The following is a 16,613-nucleotide window of genomic DNA, read 5'->3' as shown; positions in this document are numbered from 1 at the left end:
TAATTCAAAATGAACTTCCTGTAATAATTGGCAAAGCCCAAAAAACGCATCAGCGCCTTTTGATTCTCAGGAAGCTCCCACTCAAGCACAGCGCGGACCTTCTCGGGGTCCATGCGAAAACCAGAAGCGGAGAGAAGAAACCCCAGAAATTGAATTTCTGGAACCGCAAACACACATTTTTCCAGTTTCGCATATAATTTATTCTCCCGCAGAATGAGCAAGACCTGACGTAAATGTTCCTTATGAGTTTTGAAATCGGGAGAAAAAATCAAAATGTCATCCAAATACACCAATACAAATTTTCCCATCAAATGATAAAAAATGCTGTTCACGAAATGCTGAAAAACGGCTGGGGCATTCATCAAACCAAAAGGCATAACCAAGTTTTCAAAATGGCCCTCAGGGGTATTGAAGGCCGTCTTCCATTCGTCCCCTTCTCTGACCCTGACCAGGTTGTATGCCCCTCTTAAATCTAATTTGGAAAAGACTTTAGCCCCAACAACCTGGTTAAATAGGTCCGGGATCAGAGGAAGCGGATAAGGGTCACGAATTGTGATATTGTTCAGCTCCCTGAAATCCAGACAAGGTCTTAAAGAACCATCTTTTTTCTTAACAAAGAAAAAACCAGCGGCAACAGGTGACTTCGAGGGTCGTATGTGTCCCTTTCTCAGACTCTCAGAGATATAAGTACGCATAGCGATCCTCTCAGGTTGGGAAAGATTGTATAAACGAGATTTAGGCAGCTTGGCGCCTGGGGTGAGATTAATAGGGCAATCGTACTCCCTGTGCGGGGGCAAATCCTGAACTCCACTCTCAGAGAAGACATCCGAAAATTCAGAGAGAAAAGATGGTATAGTCTTAGTAGCAACCTCAGAAACAGATGTCATGAGGCAATTCTCTCTGCAAAAGTCACTCCAACCATTTATTTGCCTCGCTTGCCAATCAATGGTGGGGTTATGCTTAGTGAGCCAGGGCAGCCCCAACACCAGAGGGGTGGGCAAACCGCTAAGGACGAAACATGACACATCCTCAACATGAGCATCACTCACAATCAAACGGATATTGTGAACTATGCCCTTTAATGATTTCTGAGAAAGTGGAGCGGAATCGATAGCAAAAACAGGAATATCCTTTCTCAAAGCGCACACCTGGAAACCATGAGTTATCGCAAATTGATTATCAATGAGATTGACCGCTGCTCCACTATCCACAAAAATCTCACAAAAAATGTTCTTGCTCTCTAGCGCCACCCTAGCCGGCAGGACAAAACGGGAACTACAAGCAAACGGAAAACCTTCAATTTCCGCCTCAACCCTGCCAATAGTAACAGACGGAACATTTTTCAAAGATTTTTTCCTCTTTGTTTCTTTATTATACCCAGAGAACTGCCTGAATCTCCTAGAGGGACAAATATTTGCCAAATGATTAATACCTCCACAACAAAAACAAACCCTCCCATGCGAGCTGAATCTTCTATTGTAAGAAGCAATCAACCCCAGCTGCATGGGCTCCTGCTCAGAAGGGGCTGACAGCGACTGAGACCCCTGCGCACAGAATGGGACCGCTGCACAGTCCTGGGACCGAGTATGACAGGAAGGAGAGATCTCTCCTCTCTCTCTAAGACGCCTGTCAATACGAACGGCCTGAGACATAGCAGAGTCCAAAGAAATAGGCCTTTCATGAAAGGCAAATGCATCTTTCAATCCCTCTGAAAGACCATGGCAAAATTGACTTCGGAGTGCAGCATCATTCCAACCAGTATCAGCTGCCCATCTCCGAAATTCTGAGCAGTATATTTCTGCGGACTGTTTACCCTGGCATAAGAGACGTAGTCTAGACTCCGCCAGAGCAATACGATCCGGATCATCATATATCTGACCCAGGGCTAAAAAGAATTCATCCACTGAACGGAGAGGCCGTGCCCCCTCCGGCAGCGAAAAGGCCCAGGACTGAGCGTTACCCCTGAGCAGCGATATAATGATCCCCACCCTCCGTTCCTCATCTCCAGAGGAAAGGGGAAGAAGGCGAAAATGGAGTTTGCAAGCCTCTCTAAAACGCACAAAATTCTCACTACCCCCGGAGAACGTATCCGGGAGCGAGATCTTAGGCTCAGAACAAGCTCCATGAACGCAAGCTGAACCGGTCACTTGAAGCTGAGAAAAAGTCTTACGGAGGTCAGCTACCTCCAATGAAAGACCCTGGAAGCGTTCAGCCAAAAGTGAAACCGGATCCATGCTTAAGACGGTTTTGGCGGCTTATAATGTCACGGAAGGTGTACAGGTAACAAGGCAAAACAACATGCATAAATGACTCGCTGGATCCAACAGCTAAGGAACAAAAGGGAGACCACTGTAGAAGACCTGGCACTTTCCCTGGCTGCTTAGCCTATGCATAGATCCGAATGGTGGAGGTATGCATATCCACGTACCTTGACTATATAACCCCTGAGCACCCTACAATAGTGAGGGGACACGACCACCGGCTCTCTACACCAGACACGGAGGGAGTCAGGGTCACCTGGGATCCAGCAAACAGAAAATAACAGATAACAGTTCAACACTTAACTTTGTAGAGGAGAGGAGAACCAGATGGGCATGCACACATACTCCAGGAAGAAATATAAGCCGCCCAGAAAAGCCTTCTGGGGAAGAATTTAAAGGGAAGCAATTAGTCCAACACATGACAGCTGAGAGAGGCTAAGGAGAGGAGGAGCTGAATAGCACAACACAGAAACTCAAAGAGGAGGTTCTGAAAGGCCTCTGTCAGAGCTTCTCAGCTGTCTGGTTGTGACAAGAGGTCATTACACCCCTGCAGTGCGGTACAGCAGAGTGCAGGGTGAGCCTGCTGATGAGGAGGTGCACTCTTTGCTGACATCAGACACTGGACAGTAGTCACATGTAGAGATCACTACATCCCTGCAGTGCGGTACAGCAGATTGCAGGGTGAGCCTGCTGATGAGGAGGAGGTGCACTCTCTGCTGACATCAGACACTGGACAGTAGTCACATGTAGAGGTCACTACATCCCGCAGTGCGGTACAGCAGGGTGCAGGGGGAGCCTGCTGATGAAGAGGTGCACTCTCTGCTGACATCAGGACTGGACAGTAGTCACATGTAGAGATCACTACATCCCGCAGTGCGGTACAGCAGAGTGCAGGGTGAGCCTGCTGATGAGGAGGAGGTGCACTCTCTGCTGACATCAGGACTGGACAGTAGTCACATGTAGAGGTCACTACATCCCCGCAGTGCGGTACAGCAGAGTGCAGGGTGAGCCTGCTGATGAGGAGGTGCACTCTCTGCTGACATCAGACACTGGACAGTAGTCACATGTAGAGATCACTACATCCCCGCAGTGTGGTACAGCAGATTGCAGGGTGAGCCTGCTGATGAGGAGGAGGTGCACTCTCTGCTGACATCTGACACTGGACAGTAGTCACATGTAGAGGTCACTACATCCCCGCAGTGCAGTACAGCAGATTGCAGGGTGAGCCTGCTGATGAGGAGGAGGTGCACTCTCTGCTGACATCTGACACTGGACAGTAGTCACATGTAGAGGTCACTACATCCCCGCAGTGCGGTACAGCAGAGTGCAGGGTGAGCCTGCTGATGAGGAGGAGGTGCACTCTCTGCTGACATCAGGACTGGACAGTAGTCACATGTAGAGGTCACTACATCCCGCAGTGCGGTACAGCAGAGTGCAGGGTGAGCCTGCTGATGAGGAGGTGCACTCTCTGCTGACATCAGGACTGGACAGCAGTCACATGTAGAGGTCACTACATCCCCGCAGTGCGGTACAGCAGAGTGCGGGGTGAGCCTGCTGATGAGGAGGTGCACTCTCTGCTGACATCAGACACTGGACAGTAGTCACATGTAGAGATCACTACATCCCGCAGTGCGGTACAGCAGGGTGCAGGGTGAGCCTGCTGATGAGGAGGTGCACTCTCTGCTGACATCAGACACTGGACAGCAGTCACATGTAGAGGTCACTACATCCCCGCAGTGCGGTACAGCAGGGTGCAGGGGGAGCCTGCTGATGAGGAGGTGCACTCTCTGCTGACATCAGACACTGGACAGTAGTCACATGTAGAGGTCACTACATCCCCGCAGTGCAGTACAGCAGATTGCAGGGTGAGCCTGCTGATGAGGAGGAGGTGCACTCTCTGCTGACATCTGACACTGGACAGTAGTCACATGTAGAGGTCACTACATCCCCGCAGTGCGGTACAGCAGAGTGCAGGGTGAGCCTGCTGATGAGGAGGAGGTGCACTCTCTGCTGACATCAGGACTGGACAGTAGTCACATGTAGCGGTCACTACACCCCTGCAGTGCGGTACAGCAGGGTGCAGGGTGAGCCTGCTGATGAGGAGGTGCACTCTCTGCTGACATCAGGACTGGACAGCAGTCACATGTAGAGGTCACTACATCCCCGCAGTGCGGTACATCAGAGTGCGGGGTGAGCCTGCTGATGAGGAGGTGCTCTCTCTGCTGACATCAGGACTGGACAGCAGTCACATATACAGGTCACTACATCCCCGCAGTGCGGTACAGCAGAGTGCAGGGGGAGCCTGCTGATGAGGAGGTGCACTCTCTGCTGACATCAGGACTGGACAGCAGTCACATGTAGAGGTCACTACACACCCGCAGTGCGGTACAGCAGAGTGCAGGGTGAGCCTGCTGATGAGGAGGAGGTGCACTCTCTGCTGACATCAGACACTGGACAGTAGTCACATGTAGAGGTCACTACACACCCGCAGTGCGGTACAGCAGAGTGCAGGGTGAGCCTGCTGATGAGGAGGAGGTGCACTCTCTGCTGACATCAGACACTGGACAGTAGTCACATGTAGAGGTCACTACACACCCGCAGTGCGGTACAGCAGAGTGCAGGGTGAGCCTGCTGATGAGGAGGTGCACAGCACAATGTCAGGCGGCAGCAGATTAGCTCACATCAGGATATGTGACTGGTTCTTATATAATGTGTAATATCTTCTGTACTCTTCTCCATTGTCAGAAGGAGAGTGCAGACTTGTAACAGCGAGAGACACCTGGGATCGAGGAAAGAGCGTGACAGTCCCAGCACAGCACAGCGCCCCCCTGAGACCGACACAAACATCTGTCCAATCTGTGCAGGTGAGGAGCAGCCTCAGGACGAGGTGACAGCAATGACGATGGAGAGCGCACACGAGCTGCCACCTCCTAGACTTATAATGTTATTACAGCCATTATTATAGGGTTATATGTGTATTATAGGATCGCACATACATTAGAACTTTATTACAGGATTTCCAGTACATTTTATTAGACGCCGTGTTGTGTATGGTCTTCAGTTAGGATTTTGTGATATAATCGTATTATTAACGCTGCTGTGCTATTACATAATGTATCATCAGGTCACTTTCCGGCAGCCCTCCTCCCGCTCCACGCCGCCACCTGCGGAGAAGCCCCAGGGTCACACAGCATCGTTCTCTCGTCTGATGATGATGACTGGGATGACGTTGGGCCGCGGCCGGCCGCTCCTCACAGCCCCGTGTCCTGGGTTCAGTGCCCACTTTGTGGCTTCCGTTTCCGGGACATTGAAATTGAAGCACACGCCAGCACGTGCGGAGAGTAGAGGATTATTATACCTGAGATATGCACTGAGCTGACCTCCTCCAGGACGGGGGTCCACAGACACGAGGCCCGGCAGGGATGGGGACTGGCTGCACTTTATTCATGGAGAGCTCCTGCTGTTGAAGAGACGCTGTCACCAGTCAGTGACTAATCGCTATACTGGAGCGGTATCTTTATGCACTGGGTGCTGCCATTATCATCCGCCACATGGCCGGACGTCTTCTCTAGGGCCGTCCCTCCAAGGGTACAGACAGAAATGGAGCTACGTGGACAATATTTTATTTTCACCCTATGTAGCTAGGAGGTGGGGGAGAGAGCTGCAGATGTGTCCCCGAGGGACCCTGCCCTCATCTATGCTTCAAATCAAAAATCTATCCTTCAGATATTTAATTAAAGTTTAAAAAACTCAAAAAAAAAGGAAAAGTGCACAGAACAGTGTCAGGTGCTGTCTGAAAATATATTAGGGTGTTATTACTTATGCAATTCCATGTAAATATATATGTGGACATGCACTGGAGATCACACTGCTAGTAGGGAGTTTTTAATATATATCTTGTTATACACCTGTGGCAATGGGGCTGAAAGAAACACCTGAATTAAGTGGATGTTTCGTTTAATGCTATCATAGGCATACAACGTCAAGCCCCAGACGTTCAGTCTGCCTTTACACACTATATATTCTTTACCACAGGTGTATAACATCCAGCCTCTAGCCATCCAGTCTACCGTTACCACATGTGTATTACAGCCAGCTTCCAGCGATGCAGTCTACCATTACCACAGTGTATAACATCCAGCCCCTAAACATGCAATCTGCCATTACCACAGGTGTATAATATCCAGCCTCTAGCCATCCACTCTACAGTTACAACATGTGCATTTCAGCCAGCTTCCAGCGATACAGTCTACCATTAGCACCGTGTATAACATCCAGCCCTTAACCATGCAGTCTGCCATTACCACAGGTGTATAATATCCAGCCTCGCCATCCAGTCTACCGTTACCACATGTGTATTACAGCCAGCTTCCAGCCATGCAGTCTACCATTAACACAGGTGTATAACATTCAGTATCTTCTCATACAGTCTACCATTACCACAGATATATAACATCCAGGCTCTAGCCATGCAATCTACCATTACCACAGTGTACAAAATCCAACCCCTGCTATGCAGTCTGCCATTACCACAGTATAACATGCAGCCCCTAACCATGCAGTCTGCTATTAAAGGGGTATTCCCATCAACAGTTTTCATACTTACCTGCGTCGACTATACTGGTCAGAGAGAAAAAAATCATGGCGCATGCACGTTCAGGACATTGCCCGGGAGAAAATCTTCACTCTTCTGCGAAAGCGCGGCCACGGGTTTCAATAGGCGAGAGGTGGCCATAACCAGGGGAGACGAAAGACAACATCAGGTAAGAGGGGACTTTTTTTTCTCAAAAAGGGTGGGAATTGGGTAATAAAATGTATTTACAAAAATTATCACAGTCAAATCATTAACAGATTTAACAGTGATCATTGTGATGGGAATACCCCTTTAACACACGTGTATTCAGTATCTACTCATACAGTCTACCATTACCACAGATGTATAACATCCAGGCTCTAGCCATGCAATCTACCATTACCACAGTGTACAAAATCCAACCCCTGCTATGCAGTCTGCCATTACCACAGTTGCATACTTACCAACATCTCAGTAAAATCTGGGCATGTAAGCCACGACCATGGGAACAGCCCAGACCCACCTGGAAGTATCCACATATGGGTGGGGTTTGTGTTAGCCTATTTACGGCCCGGGACAATGCGAATTTGCCAGGACTGTCTCTGAAAATCAGTAACAGTCCTGGCAAATTCAGGACAGTTGGCAACTATGCAGGTATATAACATCCAGCCCCCAGCCATCCGGTCTGCCATTACCACAGGTGTATAACATCCAGCCCCTAGCCAGCCGGTCTGCCATTACCGCAGGTGTATAACATCCAGCCCCTGGCCATCCGGTCTGCCATTACCACAGGTGTATAACATCCAGCCCCTGGCCATGCAGTCTGCCATTACCACAGGTGTATAACATCCAGCCTCGGCCATACAGTCTGCCATTACCACAGGTGTATAACATCCAGCCTCGGCCATACAGTCTGCCATTACCACAGGTGTATAACAACCAGCCTCGGCCATGCAGTCTGCCATTACCACAGGTGTATAACATCCAGCCCCTGGCCATCCGGTCTGCCATTACCACAGGTGTATAACATCCAGCCTCGGCCATGCAGTCGTCATTACAGACAGAGCAGCTGATTGTAAAAAGGCCCCTGAATTTCAGCGTGGTCCTGTAATAGGATGAGACCGCTGCCAGAAGTCACTTCCTGGCACGTTTTCCCTCTTGGATATTCCACCATCACCTGTGAGGGGTATTATTGTGAAGTAGAGGAAACCACAGCAACTCAGCGATGACGTGGAGACCACGGGAAGTTACAGAGTGGGGTCACCGAGTGCTGAGGAGCAAGTGCATGAAAGTCACCAATGCTCTGATGACTTCATAACAAACCTCCTCTGCCATTAACATCAGCATATAAGCTGAGCTGTGCTGGGAGCTTCAGGCCATGGGTTTCCATTTCTGAGCAGCTGCATGCAAGCCTTCCATTGGCACAATGCCAGGTGTTGGATGGAGGGTGTAAAGCACGTCATCACTAGGCTGTGGAGCAGTGGGGACGTCTTCTGTGCAGTTCATGGCCGCCTTTTTTCCGTAACGCACATCTGTTGCAGTACTGCAAAGGTTAATCTTCACTGGCTCTGTATCTGCAACTGCTTGACTAATGAGCTAATAAGCCCTCCGATATATGCTGGACTGGGGTTCCACCCGCTGCCTGAGGTTTAGGCTCCTAGTTTTCTAGTTTAACCAGTAAAGGTTTGCTATTCTGATTATCTGCCCTTGTACCCAACTTCTGCCTGTTCACTGACTCTGTTGCTCTGCTGCCTGCCCTGACCTTAGTCTGTCTACCGTACAGACCCTTTGCTGCCTGTCCCGGCCTAAGATTAGTTTCAAAACATTGCATGAACTCTGCCTTGGGCTTCGCACCAATGTTTATGATCCCTGTTGGTCTGCTGCAAATTACATCGGGAGTATTGCAAAAGGTAGTGTACTGGTGGGTAGCCTGCAGCAAAGACCAGATCCTTGTATGGGGGTAAAGGTTAAAAGCCAGGATAAAGCCCTTAAATCAAACTGGTTAAGTGGGTTTCAATTCTAAATGAATCAAAGTTGTTACAAATCTCCCAAAAAATGCTGCTTGTAAACAAAGCCAAAGTTTCGGTGATTCATTTTGGGTGATTTTACTTATTAAATTCAGTATACTTTATTAATGTACAGTATATCAAAATATTTAATCCATAAAATAAGGGGGGCTACAGGTTCTTGACCAATGAGGACACAAGAGGGCGCTGCTGATATCAGGTCCAAATAAACAGCTTAGATTGCCAAAAAGATCCAATGAATAACTCATGTAAGAGGTAGTTTAAGGTGGCAAACAGCTACAAATATATGAAATAACAACTGAAGGTACAATTGATAATACAGACCGATATGCCAGAGTCCTCCCCCAATGCCTTTTCACCCAGAGGCTTATGATTGGAGGTATAAGTGTCAAGTCACTCTTTATATCTTAAACAGATAGCAGAGAATGATTCTAATTGACCTACCCTAACAACATGTGCGGAGAGGAGCTGAAGTTATGATCATGTCCAATATACCACCAAACACTGCTATGTAATATCGGGCAGAGGAATCTCCTGACTAGGTGCGCGCCCCAGAAGGAAATCTGAGGTGCGCGCCACTCACTCTCACAACGTCAGAGCGGACGTTAGAATGATGCCCTGGACATGGCTGTGCGTTCCAAGCTTGATATGGCCGTGGCGCACACCTAGATCGAAGCGCATGCGCATTACTTCTACATCGGTCTCCATCAGATAAGGCAGAACCAGAATTCACACTTGTATTACAGTTTAGAGCAACCAATATACAATGTACGATGTCCATATACAAGGTGCATTAATAACTTGCTGCAAAGGCAGACAACTAAAGCCCAATTTTGCCATGAAGAGATTTGCATATTGCAGTGCCATTTTACTGCCAGTGCGTTGTAAATATATGGGTGAGGATGAAATCGGTGAGTTGCAGTGCAGACTCTGAGACAATCCTATTCGCCTCCGCTTATTGATTTGGCTGGTGTTATGGTGAGTTGTGCCGAGATTCTCTGAGTTGTGGACTGACTTTCCAAATATCTGCAAGGCAGGCTGTCTCCTCCAATGTTTGGGGTTCCTGATACATCGCTCATTTCCTAATTCCTACTGGACACTTTTCTAAGAACTCTTTCAGAAATAGCTGGCAGAGGTCTTCAAAAGTCCCTGCCCAATAGCCATGGGTCCACTGGTCCAGGGCATGGGACAGCTTATTGCTAAACTCCAAATGGGTGTCATGGGTCCCTTTTAGTAGATAACGGAAACTCTGTCTATAATATGCAGGGGTGATGGCATAACATGCTAGCCCCAGCATAGTCCAAACATTGTTCCTCTGAAAGGGCACAAAAGGTGGAATTCGCGGTACCTGTAAGTTTCCCAGCCAATATACGTGTCCAGCCCTCTTCTGCAATACAGTGAGACTTACACAGGATCTCAAAGGTTTCTAGACATGCATCAATGTCCTCCTTGCCATCCTGAAAGGTAAGAAATGCTACTGACAGCTTGAGAATGTCCTGAGGACCAAGATCTCCATTGATCCCTTGGTGCTGGGCTTTGTCCCTCCTTGCCACCTCCTTACAGACTAGTTTCATCAGCTTAATTCTCCACCGAGCATTTTCATCCTTCAGTTCAACTATTCCTCCATGAGGTCTGTATCCGGAGTCTGAGGCGACATCTTGTTCTTGGACCAGAAGTGGTATCAGGAGATCAATAAGTTCAGGCTTCTTCTTTCTCTCTGGAACAATCTCACGACTCCTGCACCACTTCCTCAGGGTGCCCACCGTTAGCTCCTCAAGTTCTTGCCTCCTCATACTGCTCAGTGCCTCGATCCCACCGCTGCCACCAGAATATCATGAAATCGGCTTGTGACTGACAAAGAGGCACTGAGCCGTAGTTGTCACCCGTGAGCAGTTTGTTGGAGTTCACACATGAAGTTGCAGGTAAAGCTATAGATATTCCAAGTTTCTATATTGAAGCAAATCTAGGAGTGAACACCTCAGCTTGTTCTCACACCTCCCAACAACTGACTAGTACCCCTAGTTTCAGATATATCCAGAAACACATCCACCCCTCCCCTGTCTGTACAATCTCTAGCAGGGCCCAGGGTTCACTACCCCCTCGGAGAAGAATGCTTTGAAGCACGGCCAGACCACTGAGACCCCTGTAAAAGTGTTGAGATCCGAAACCTAACATTTCCTGAGGGTCACAGTGGTCATTAGCAAACCTTATGTCTGGTAACAGAGAGATGTGAAGACCATCACTACAACCCCCAATATCTAATACAACACACACTCATGGAAGAAGCACATTGGCTAGATATATACAAGGTCATAGGAACATGACAGAGAAGGGCTTTCAGTTCCTAATATTTTACTTTTTTACTGGCCGACCCATCTGCGATTTAATTCCATTTTGGGCTTCCCTGTAAGCTTACACTATAGGGACTGAGATTGAAAATTTGTGGCTGGCTCTGGTCCGCCCAAACTTGCTTTTGTGGCACTGAACTCCCAGTCCCGCAAATTGTCCCCTTCTCCGTTAGAGCTTTATGAAGCACATACGGGACACCTGTCATAAACGTTTCGTATTGGCCTCGTCACATTTCTCTGATATCCTTTTTATATAATCCTTCCATTTCATCATGTTTGACGTCTTCTTTGGTCCAGGCCTCGTTGTCAGGGGGTCAGTTTTGCTTAGCAGACATTGTGGATGTTTCTACTTTGACACTTAAATCTTTTCCCAGTTATGACTTCAATTTACTCTCCAAACCACTGAAAGGTTCCACCGCTATCAGGCGTGCCACTATGTGACCTCTATCTTTGGGTCTCTCAGTTGTCCTTCCATAGCCCTTCTGAGTGCCTGCGTCAATTGGGTACAGCGACAAGAGGTCTGATCTCTCTCATTTATCATATTTTGGCTTCTGTGGATGGGGAGGTCCCCAATATAATTACATGGATACATGGGGTGAAATTCTCGGGGCTCCTGTAGTGCCCTGGAGCAGGGAGTACTTGGACATTTGGCTATATCCCCTAATCAAAGTTAAAACTTCTTACTTTATTTCTCTTAAAATGATTAACTGTTTAATACTGTGTACCTGTATTTTATATGTTGTGATATATATCCTGTTCATTTGCACTGTGTTTACAGGGCTCTGTGGAAAGGGTTAATGAATACTGAGAGACTGTTAGGGCTTTGATTGAGAAGCTAGTAATTTTCCACAGCTGCCATAGAGTTTAACCGGCTCACGACCGCCGTACGCAGGATTGCGTCTTCGCGGCGGTCGTGTTGTTCTGGGTGGACGCGAGACGCGAGATTTCGGGGAAAGCCGGCCCGCGCATGCGCATCGCGGGCCGGCAAAATTCAAAGGGCAAGTTCGTCATCAACCTGCCAGCCAATGATCGTGGCTGGCAGGTTGATGATTTTCAAAAAAACTAATCAGCAGCCAGATAACCCATCATATTAGTAAATATGATGTGGTTATATGGCTGCTGTGCTCCTCTGCTCCTTCTTTTGGTCGGTTGGTTCCAGCAGAGGAGCACACATCACTGTGAGTACCCACCAACACCACATACTAGCCCCAGATCACCTCCCAGCACCCAATTAACCCTTTGATCACCCCTTCTTGCCCCTTTACAGAGGAAGATGTTCTAAGTTTGCTGTCTAAAGTGAAGACAAATAAGTCACAGGGGCCTGATGAGATACACCCAAAATTATTAAAAGAGCTTAGTGGTGAGCTGGCAAAACCGTTAACAGATTTATTTAACCAATCATTAGTAACAGGAGTCGTCCCGGAAGATTGGAAATTGGCAAATGTCGTGCCCATTCACAAGAAAGGTAGTAAGGAGGAATCGAGCAACTATAGACCAGTGAGTCTGACATCAATAGTAGGCAAATTAATGGAAACCCTACTAAAGGATAGGATTGTGGAACATCTAAAATCCCATGGATTGAAAGATGAAAAACAGCATGGGTTTACTTCAGGGAGATCATGTCAAACTAATCTTATAGATGTTTTTGATTGGGTGACTAAAATAATAGATGGAGGAGGTGCAGTAGACATCGCTTATCTGGATTTTAGTAAGGCTTTTGACACTGTCCCACATAGAAGACTTATCAATAAACTGCAGTCATTGAGCATGGACTCCCATATTGTTGAGTGGATTAGGCAGTGGCTGAGTGACAGACAGCAGAGGGTTGTAGTCAATGGAGAACATTCAAAACAAGGTCATGTTACCAGTGGGATTCCACAGGGATCTGTACTGGGACCCATATTGTTTAATATCTTCATAAGTGATATTGCAGAAGGCCTCGATGGTAAGGTTTGTCTTTTTGCTGATGACACAAAGATATGTAACAGGGTTGATGTTCCTGGAGGGAAACGCCAAATGGAAAAGGACTTAGGAAAACTAGAAGAATGGTCAGAACTCTGGCAACTGAAATTTAATGTGGATAAGTGCAAGATAATGCACCTGGGGCGTAAAAACCCAAGGGCAGAATATACAATCAGTGATACAGTCCTGACCTCAGTATCTGAGGAAAGGGATTTAGGAGTAATTATTTCAGAAGACTTAAAGGTGGGAAGACAATGTAATAAAGCAGCACGAAATGCCAGCAGAATGCTTGGATGTATAGGGAGAGGTATAAGCAGTAGAAAGAGTGAAGTGCTTATGCCACTGTACAGAACACTGGTGAGACCTCACTTGGAGTATTGTGCGCAGTACTGGAGGCCATATCTCCAGAAGGATACTGATACTCTAGAGAGAGTTCAGAGAAGAGCTACTAAACTAGTACATGGATTGCAGGATAAAACTTACCAGGAAAGGTTAAAGGACCTTAACATGTATAGCTTGGAAGAAAGAAGAGACAGAGGGGAGATGAGAGAAACTGCTAAATACATAAAGGGAATCAACAAGGTAAAAGAGGAGAGAAGATTTAAAAGAAGAAAAACTACCACAAGAGGACACAGTTTTAAATTAGAGGGGCAAAGGTTTAAAAGTAATATAAGGAAGTATTACTTTACTGAGAGAGTAGTGGATGCATGGAATAGCCTTCCTGCAGAAGTGGTAGCTGCAAATACAGTGGAGGAGTTTAAGCATGCATGGGATAGGCATAAGGCCATCCTTCATATAAGATAGGGCCAGGGGCTATCCATAGTATTCAGTATATTGGGCAGACTAGATGGGCCAAATGGTCCTATCTGCCGACACATTCTATGTTTCTATGTTTCTATCAATCACCTAGTGAAAAGGAAAAAAGTGATCAGTGCAAACTGTCACTTTTTTTTCCACTGGTATTGACTGTTAGGTTTTAGGTATAGTTTAGGTCCCTTGGTTAGGTAGTTAGCGATCAGTTAGCGCCCAGCCCACCGCACCGCAGTCCCTTATTCGCTGATTAGCGTATCGCTAATCAGCATTTGTACTTTTATAGTATCTGTAAGTGATCAAAACTGATCACGGTCAGATCTATAATAGTATTAGTGTCACTTTAGTTCGCCCTCCACCCAAAACGCAGTGTTTGCCCGATCAGGCCTGATCGGTCGCCCACACGTGCCTTCACCCACGCCCGCCCCACCGCAGTGACAAAAAAATTATTATTTTTTGATCACTGCACATTCACTTTACACGCACTGCGGCGATAAAAAAATCAGTTTTGATATTTTTTATCAACCGCAGCGGCCTCCGGTACTTCGCTAGCCTCCCATTTGTAAGACAGGCTTGCTTTTTTTCTTGGGTAGTCTCAGGGAATACCCCTAAATTTAGTTGCCCAAATGTCAAACAGGGGGTATTCTTCTGAAGAGGCCTACAGGCTTCTGACCCAGTCGGATGAGGAGTGGGAACCCTCATCTGACGAATCTAGCGGGTCAGAATACGAACCTGTAGAAAGCAGTGGCTCTCTGACCCAAAGTTCGGACGAGGAGGCTGAGGTCCCTGATACCACCAGGCGTACCCGGCCCCGTGTCGCTAGACCACAGGTTGCGCAGGATCCGCTTCAAGGGCAGCAGAGTGGGGCTGGTGCTGTCGGATTACGTGGTGAGGCATACACCAGCAGCCCAGCCCTCCCTGGACCTAGTACCAGCACTGCCGTACAACCTGGTGAAGTGGCGAGCACCAGAAGGGCAGTTGAAGCTGGTACGGTGGCACGAGCAGTAGTGACCCCGTCGTACCCCCTAGAGTCCCTGAGGTGCTGGCAAACCCTGATTGGCAGCCCCCAACTTCAGCCGCACCTGTAGTTCCCCCTTTCACCGCCCAGTCTGGAGTTCGGGTTGAGACAGCTCAGATCGGTTCGGCCCTGGGATTTTTTGAGCTGTTCTTGACTGCGGAGCTCTTGGACTTAGTCGTGGCCGAAACAAATCGGTATGCCACACAATTTATATCCGCCAACCCGGGAAGCTCTTATGCCCAGTCTTTCCGGTGGAAACCAGTCCAAGTTTCCGAAATTAAAACTTTTCTGGGCCTTCTCCTCAACATGGGTCTAACTAAAAAGCATGAATTGCGGTCATATTGGTCCACGAACCCGATTCATCACATGCCCATGTTCTCTGCTGCCATGTCCAGGTCACGATTTGAGACCATCCTGCGTTTCCTGCACTTTAGCGACAACACCACCTCCCGTCCCAGAGGCCACCCAGCTTTTGACCGGCTCCACAAAATTCGGCCCCTCATAGACCACTTCAACCTGAAATTTGCAGATTTGTATACCCCAGAGCAAAACATCTGCATAGACGAGTCCCTGATACATTTTACCGGGCACCTTGGCTTCAAACAATACATCCCAAGCAAGCGCGCCCGGTATGGGGTCAAATTGTATAAGCTCTGTGAAAGGGCCACAGGCTATACCCACAAATTTCGGATCTATGAGGGAAAAGATCAGACCCTGGAGCCAGTCGGTTGCCCTGACTACCTGGGGAGCAGTGGGAAGACAGTCTGGGACTTGGTGTCACCCTTATTCGGCAAGGGGTACCATCTTTATGTGGACAATTTTTACACAAGTGTGGCCCTCTTTAGGCATTTGTTTCTAGAACAGATTGGCGCCTGTGGCACCGCGCGAACTAGTCGCGCGGGCTTCCCCCAACGGCTCGTTACCACCCATCTTGCAAGGGGGCAGAGGGCTGCACTGTGTAACGAAGAACTGCTCGCGGTGAAATGGAGAGACAAGCGTGACGTTTACATGCTCTCCTCCATTCACGCAGACACGACAATACAAATTGAGCGAGCAACCCGTGTCATTGAAAAGCCCCTCTCGGTCCACGACTATAACCTTCACATGGGAGGGGTGGACTTCAATGACCAGATGTTGTCTCCGTATTTAGTTTCCCGACGCACCAGACGCTGGTATAAGAAGGTGTCTGTATATTTGATTCAATTGGCTGCATATAATAGTTTTGTTCTCTACAGTAAGGCTGGGAGAATTGGATCCTTCCTCAAATTTCAGGAAGAGATCATCGAGAGCCTCCTGTACCCAGGAGGTTCCGTGGCCCCATCCACCAGTGTAGTTAGCCTTCTACACGAGCGACATTTCCCCAGTGTCGTTCCTGGTACCTCAAACCGACCACAACCCCGAAAAAAATGTTGTGTCTGTAGCAGGAGTGGAATAAGGCGTGACACCCGCTATTTCTGTCCTGACTGTTCTGACCACCCTGCCCTATGCTTTGGAGAGTGTTTTTCCGGAAGTACCACACACAGGTACACCTAGCATAGGGATCATCTCACCAGGACAGGCACACAGGGCTATTAGGGCCCATTCACTCACTGCTGCTGCAAACGTCTCCTTTCA

The 16,613-nt window shown here is 47.9% G+C and overlaps 1 protein-coding gene across 1 annotated transcript in view; it reads left to right on the top strand.

The window, feature by feature from the left end:
- The window catches only part of XNDC1N (XRCC1 N-terminal domain containing 1, N-terminal like), a 34,619-nt gene extending 28,664 nt beyond the window's left edge, over positions 1-5,955 (top strand). Inside the window, exons 8-9 of the mRNA XM_044284046.1 lie at positions 5,007-5,125; positions 5,386-5,955. Coding sequence (XP_044139981.1) covers positions 5,007-5,125; positions 5,386-5,606 — 340 coding nt within the window. The 3' untranslated portion in view covers positions 5,607-5,955. The remainder of the gene's footprint in view (positions 1-5,006; positions 5,126-5,385) is intronic.
- The last annotated feature ends 10,658 nt before the right edge of the window (positions 5,956-16,613 follow it).

The sequence above is a fragment of the Bufo gargarizans genome, chromosome 3 (assembly GCF_014858855.1).
Source record: "Bufo gargarizans isolate SCDJY-AF-19 chromosome 3, ASM1485885v1, whole genome shotgun sequence".
NCBI classification, from domain to species: domain Eukaryota; kingdom Metazoa; phylum Chordata; class Amphibia; order Anura; family Bufonidae; genus Bufo; species Bufo gargarizans.
Note: the sequence above shows the minus strand (reverse complement) of the source record. Positions and strands in the feature narration are given on the sequence as shown.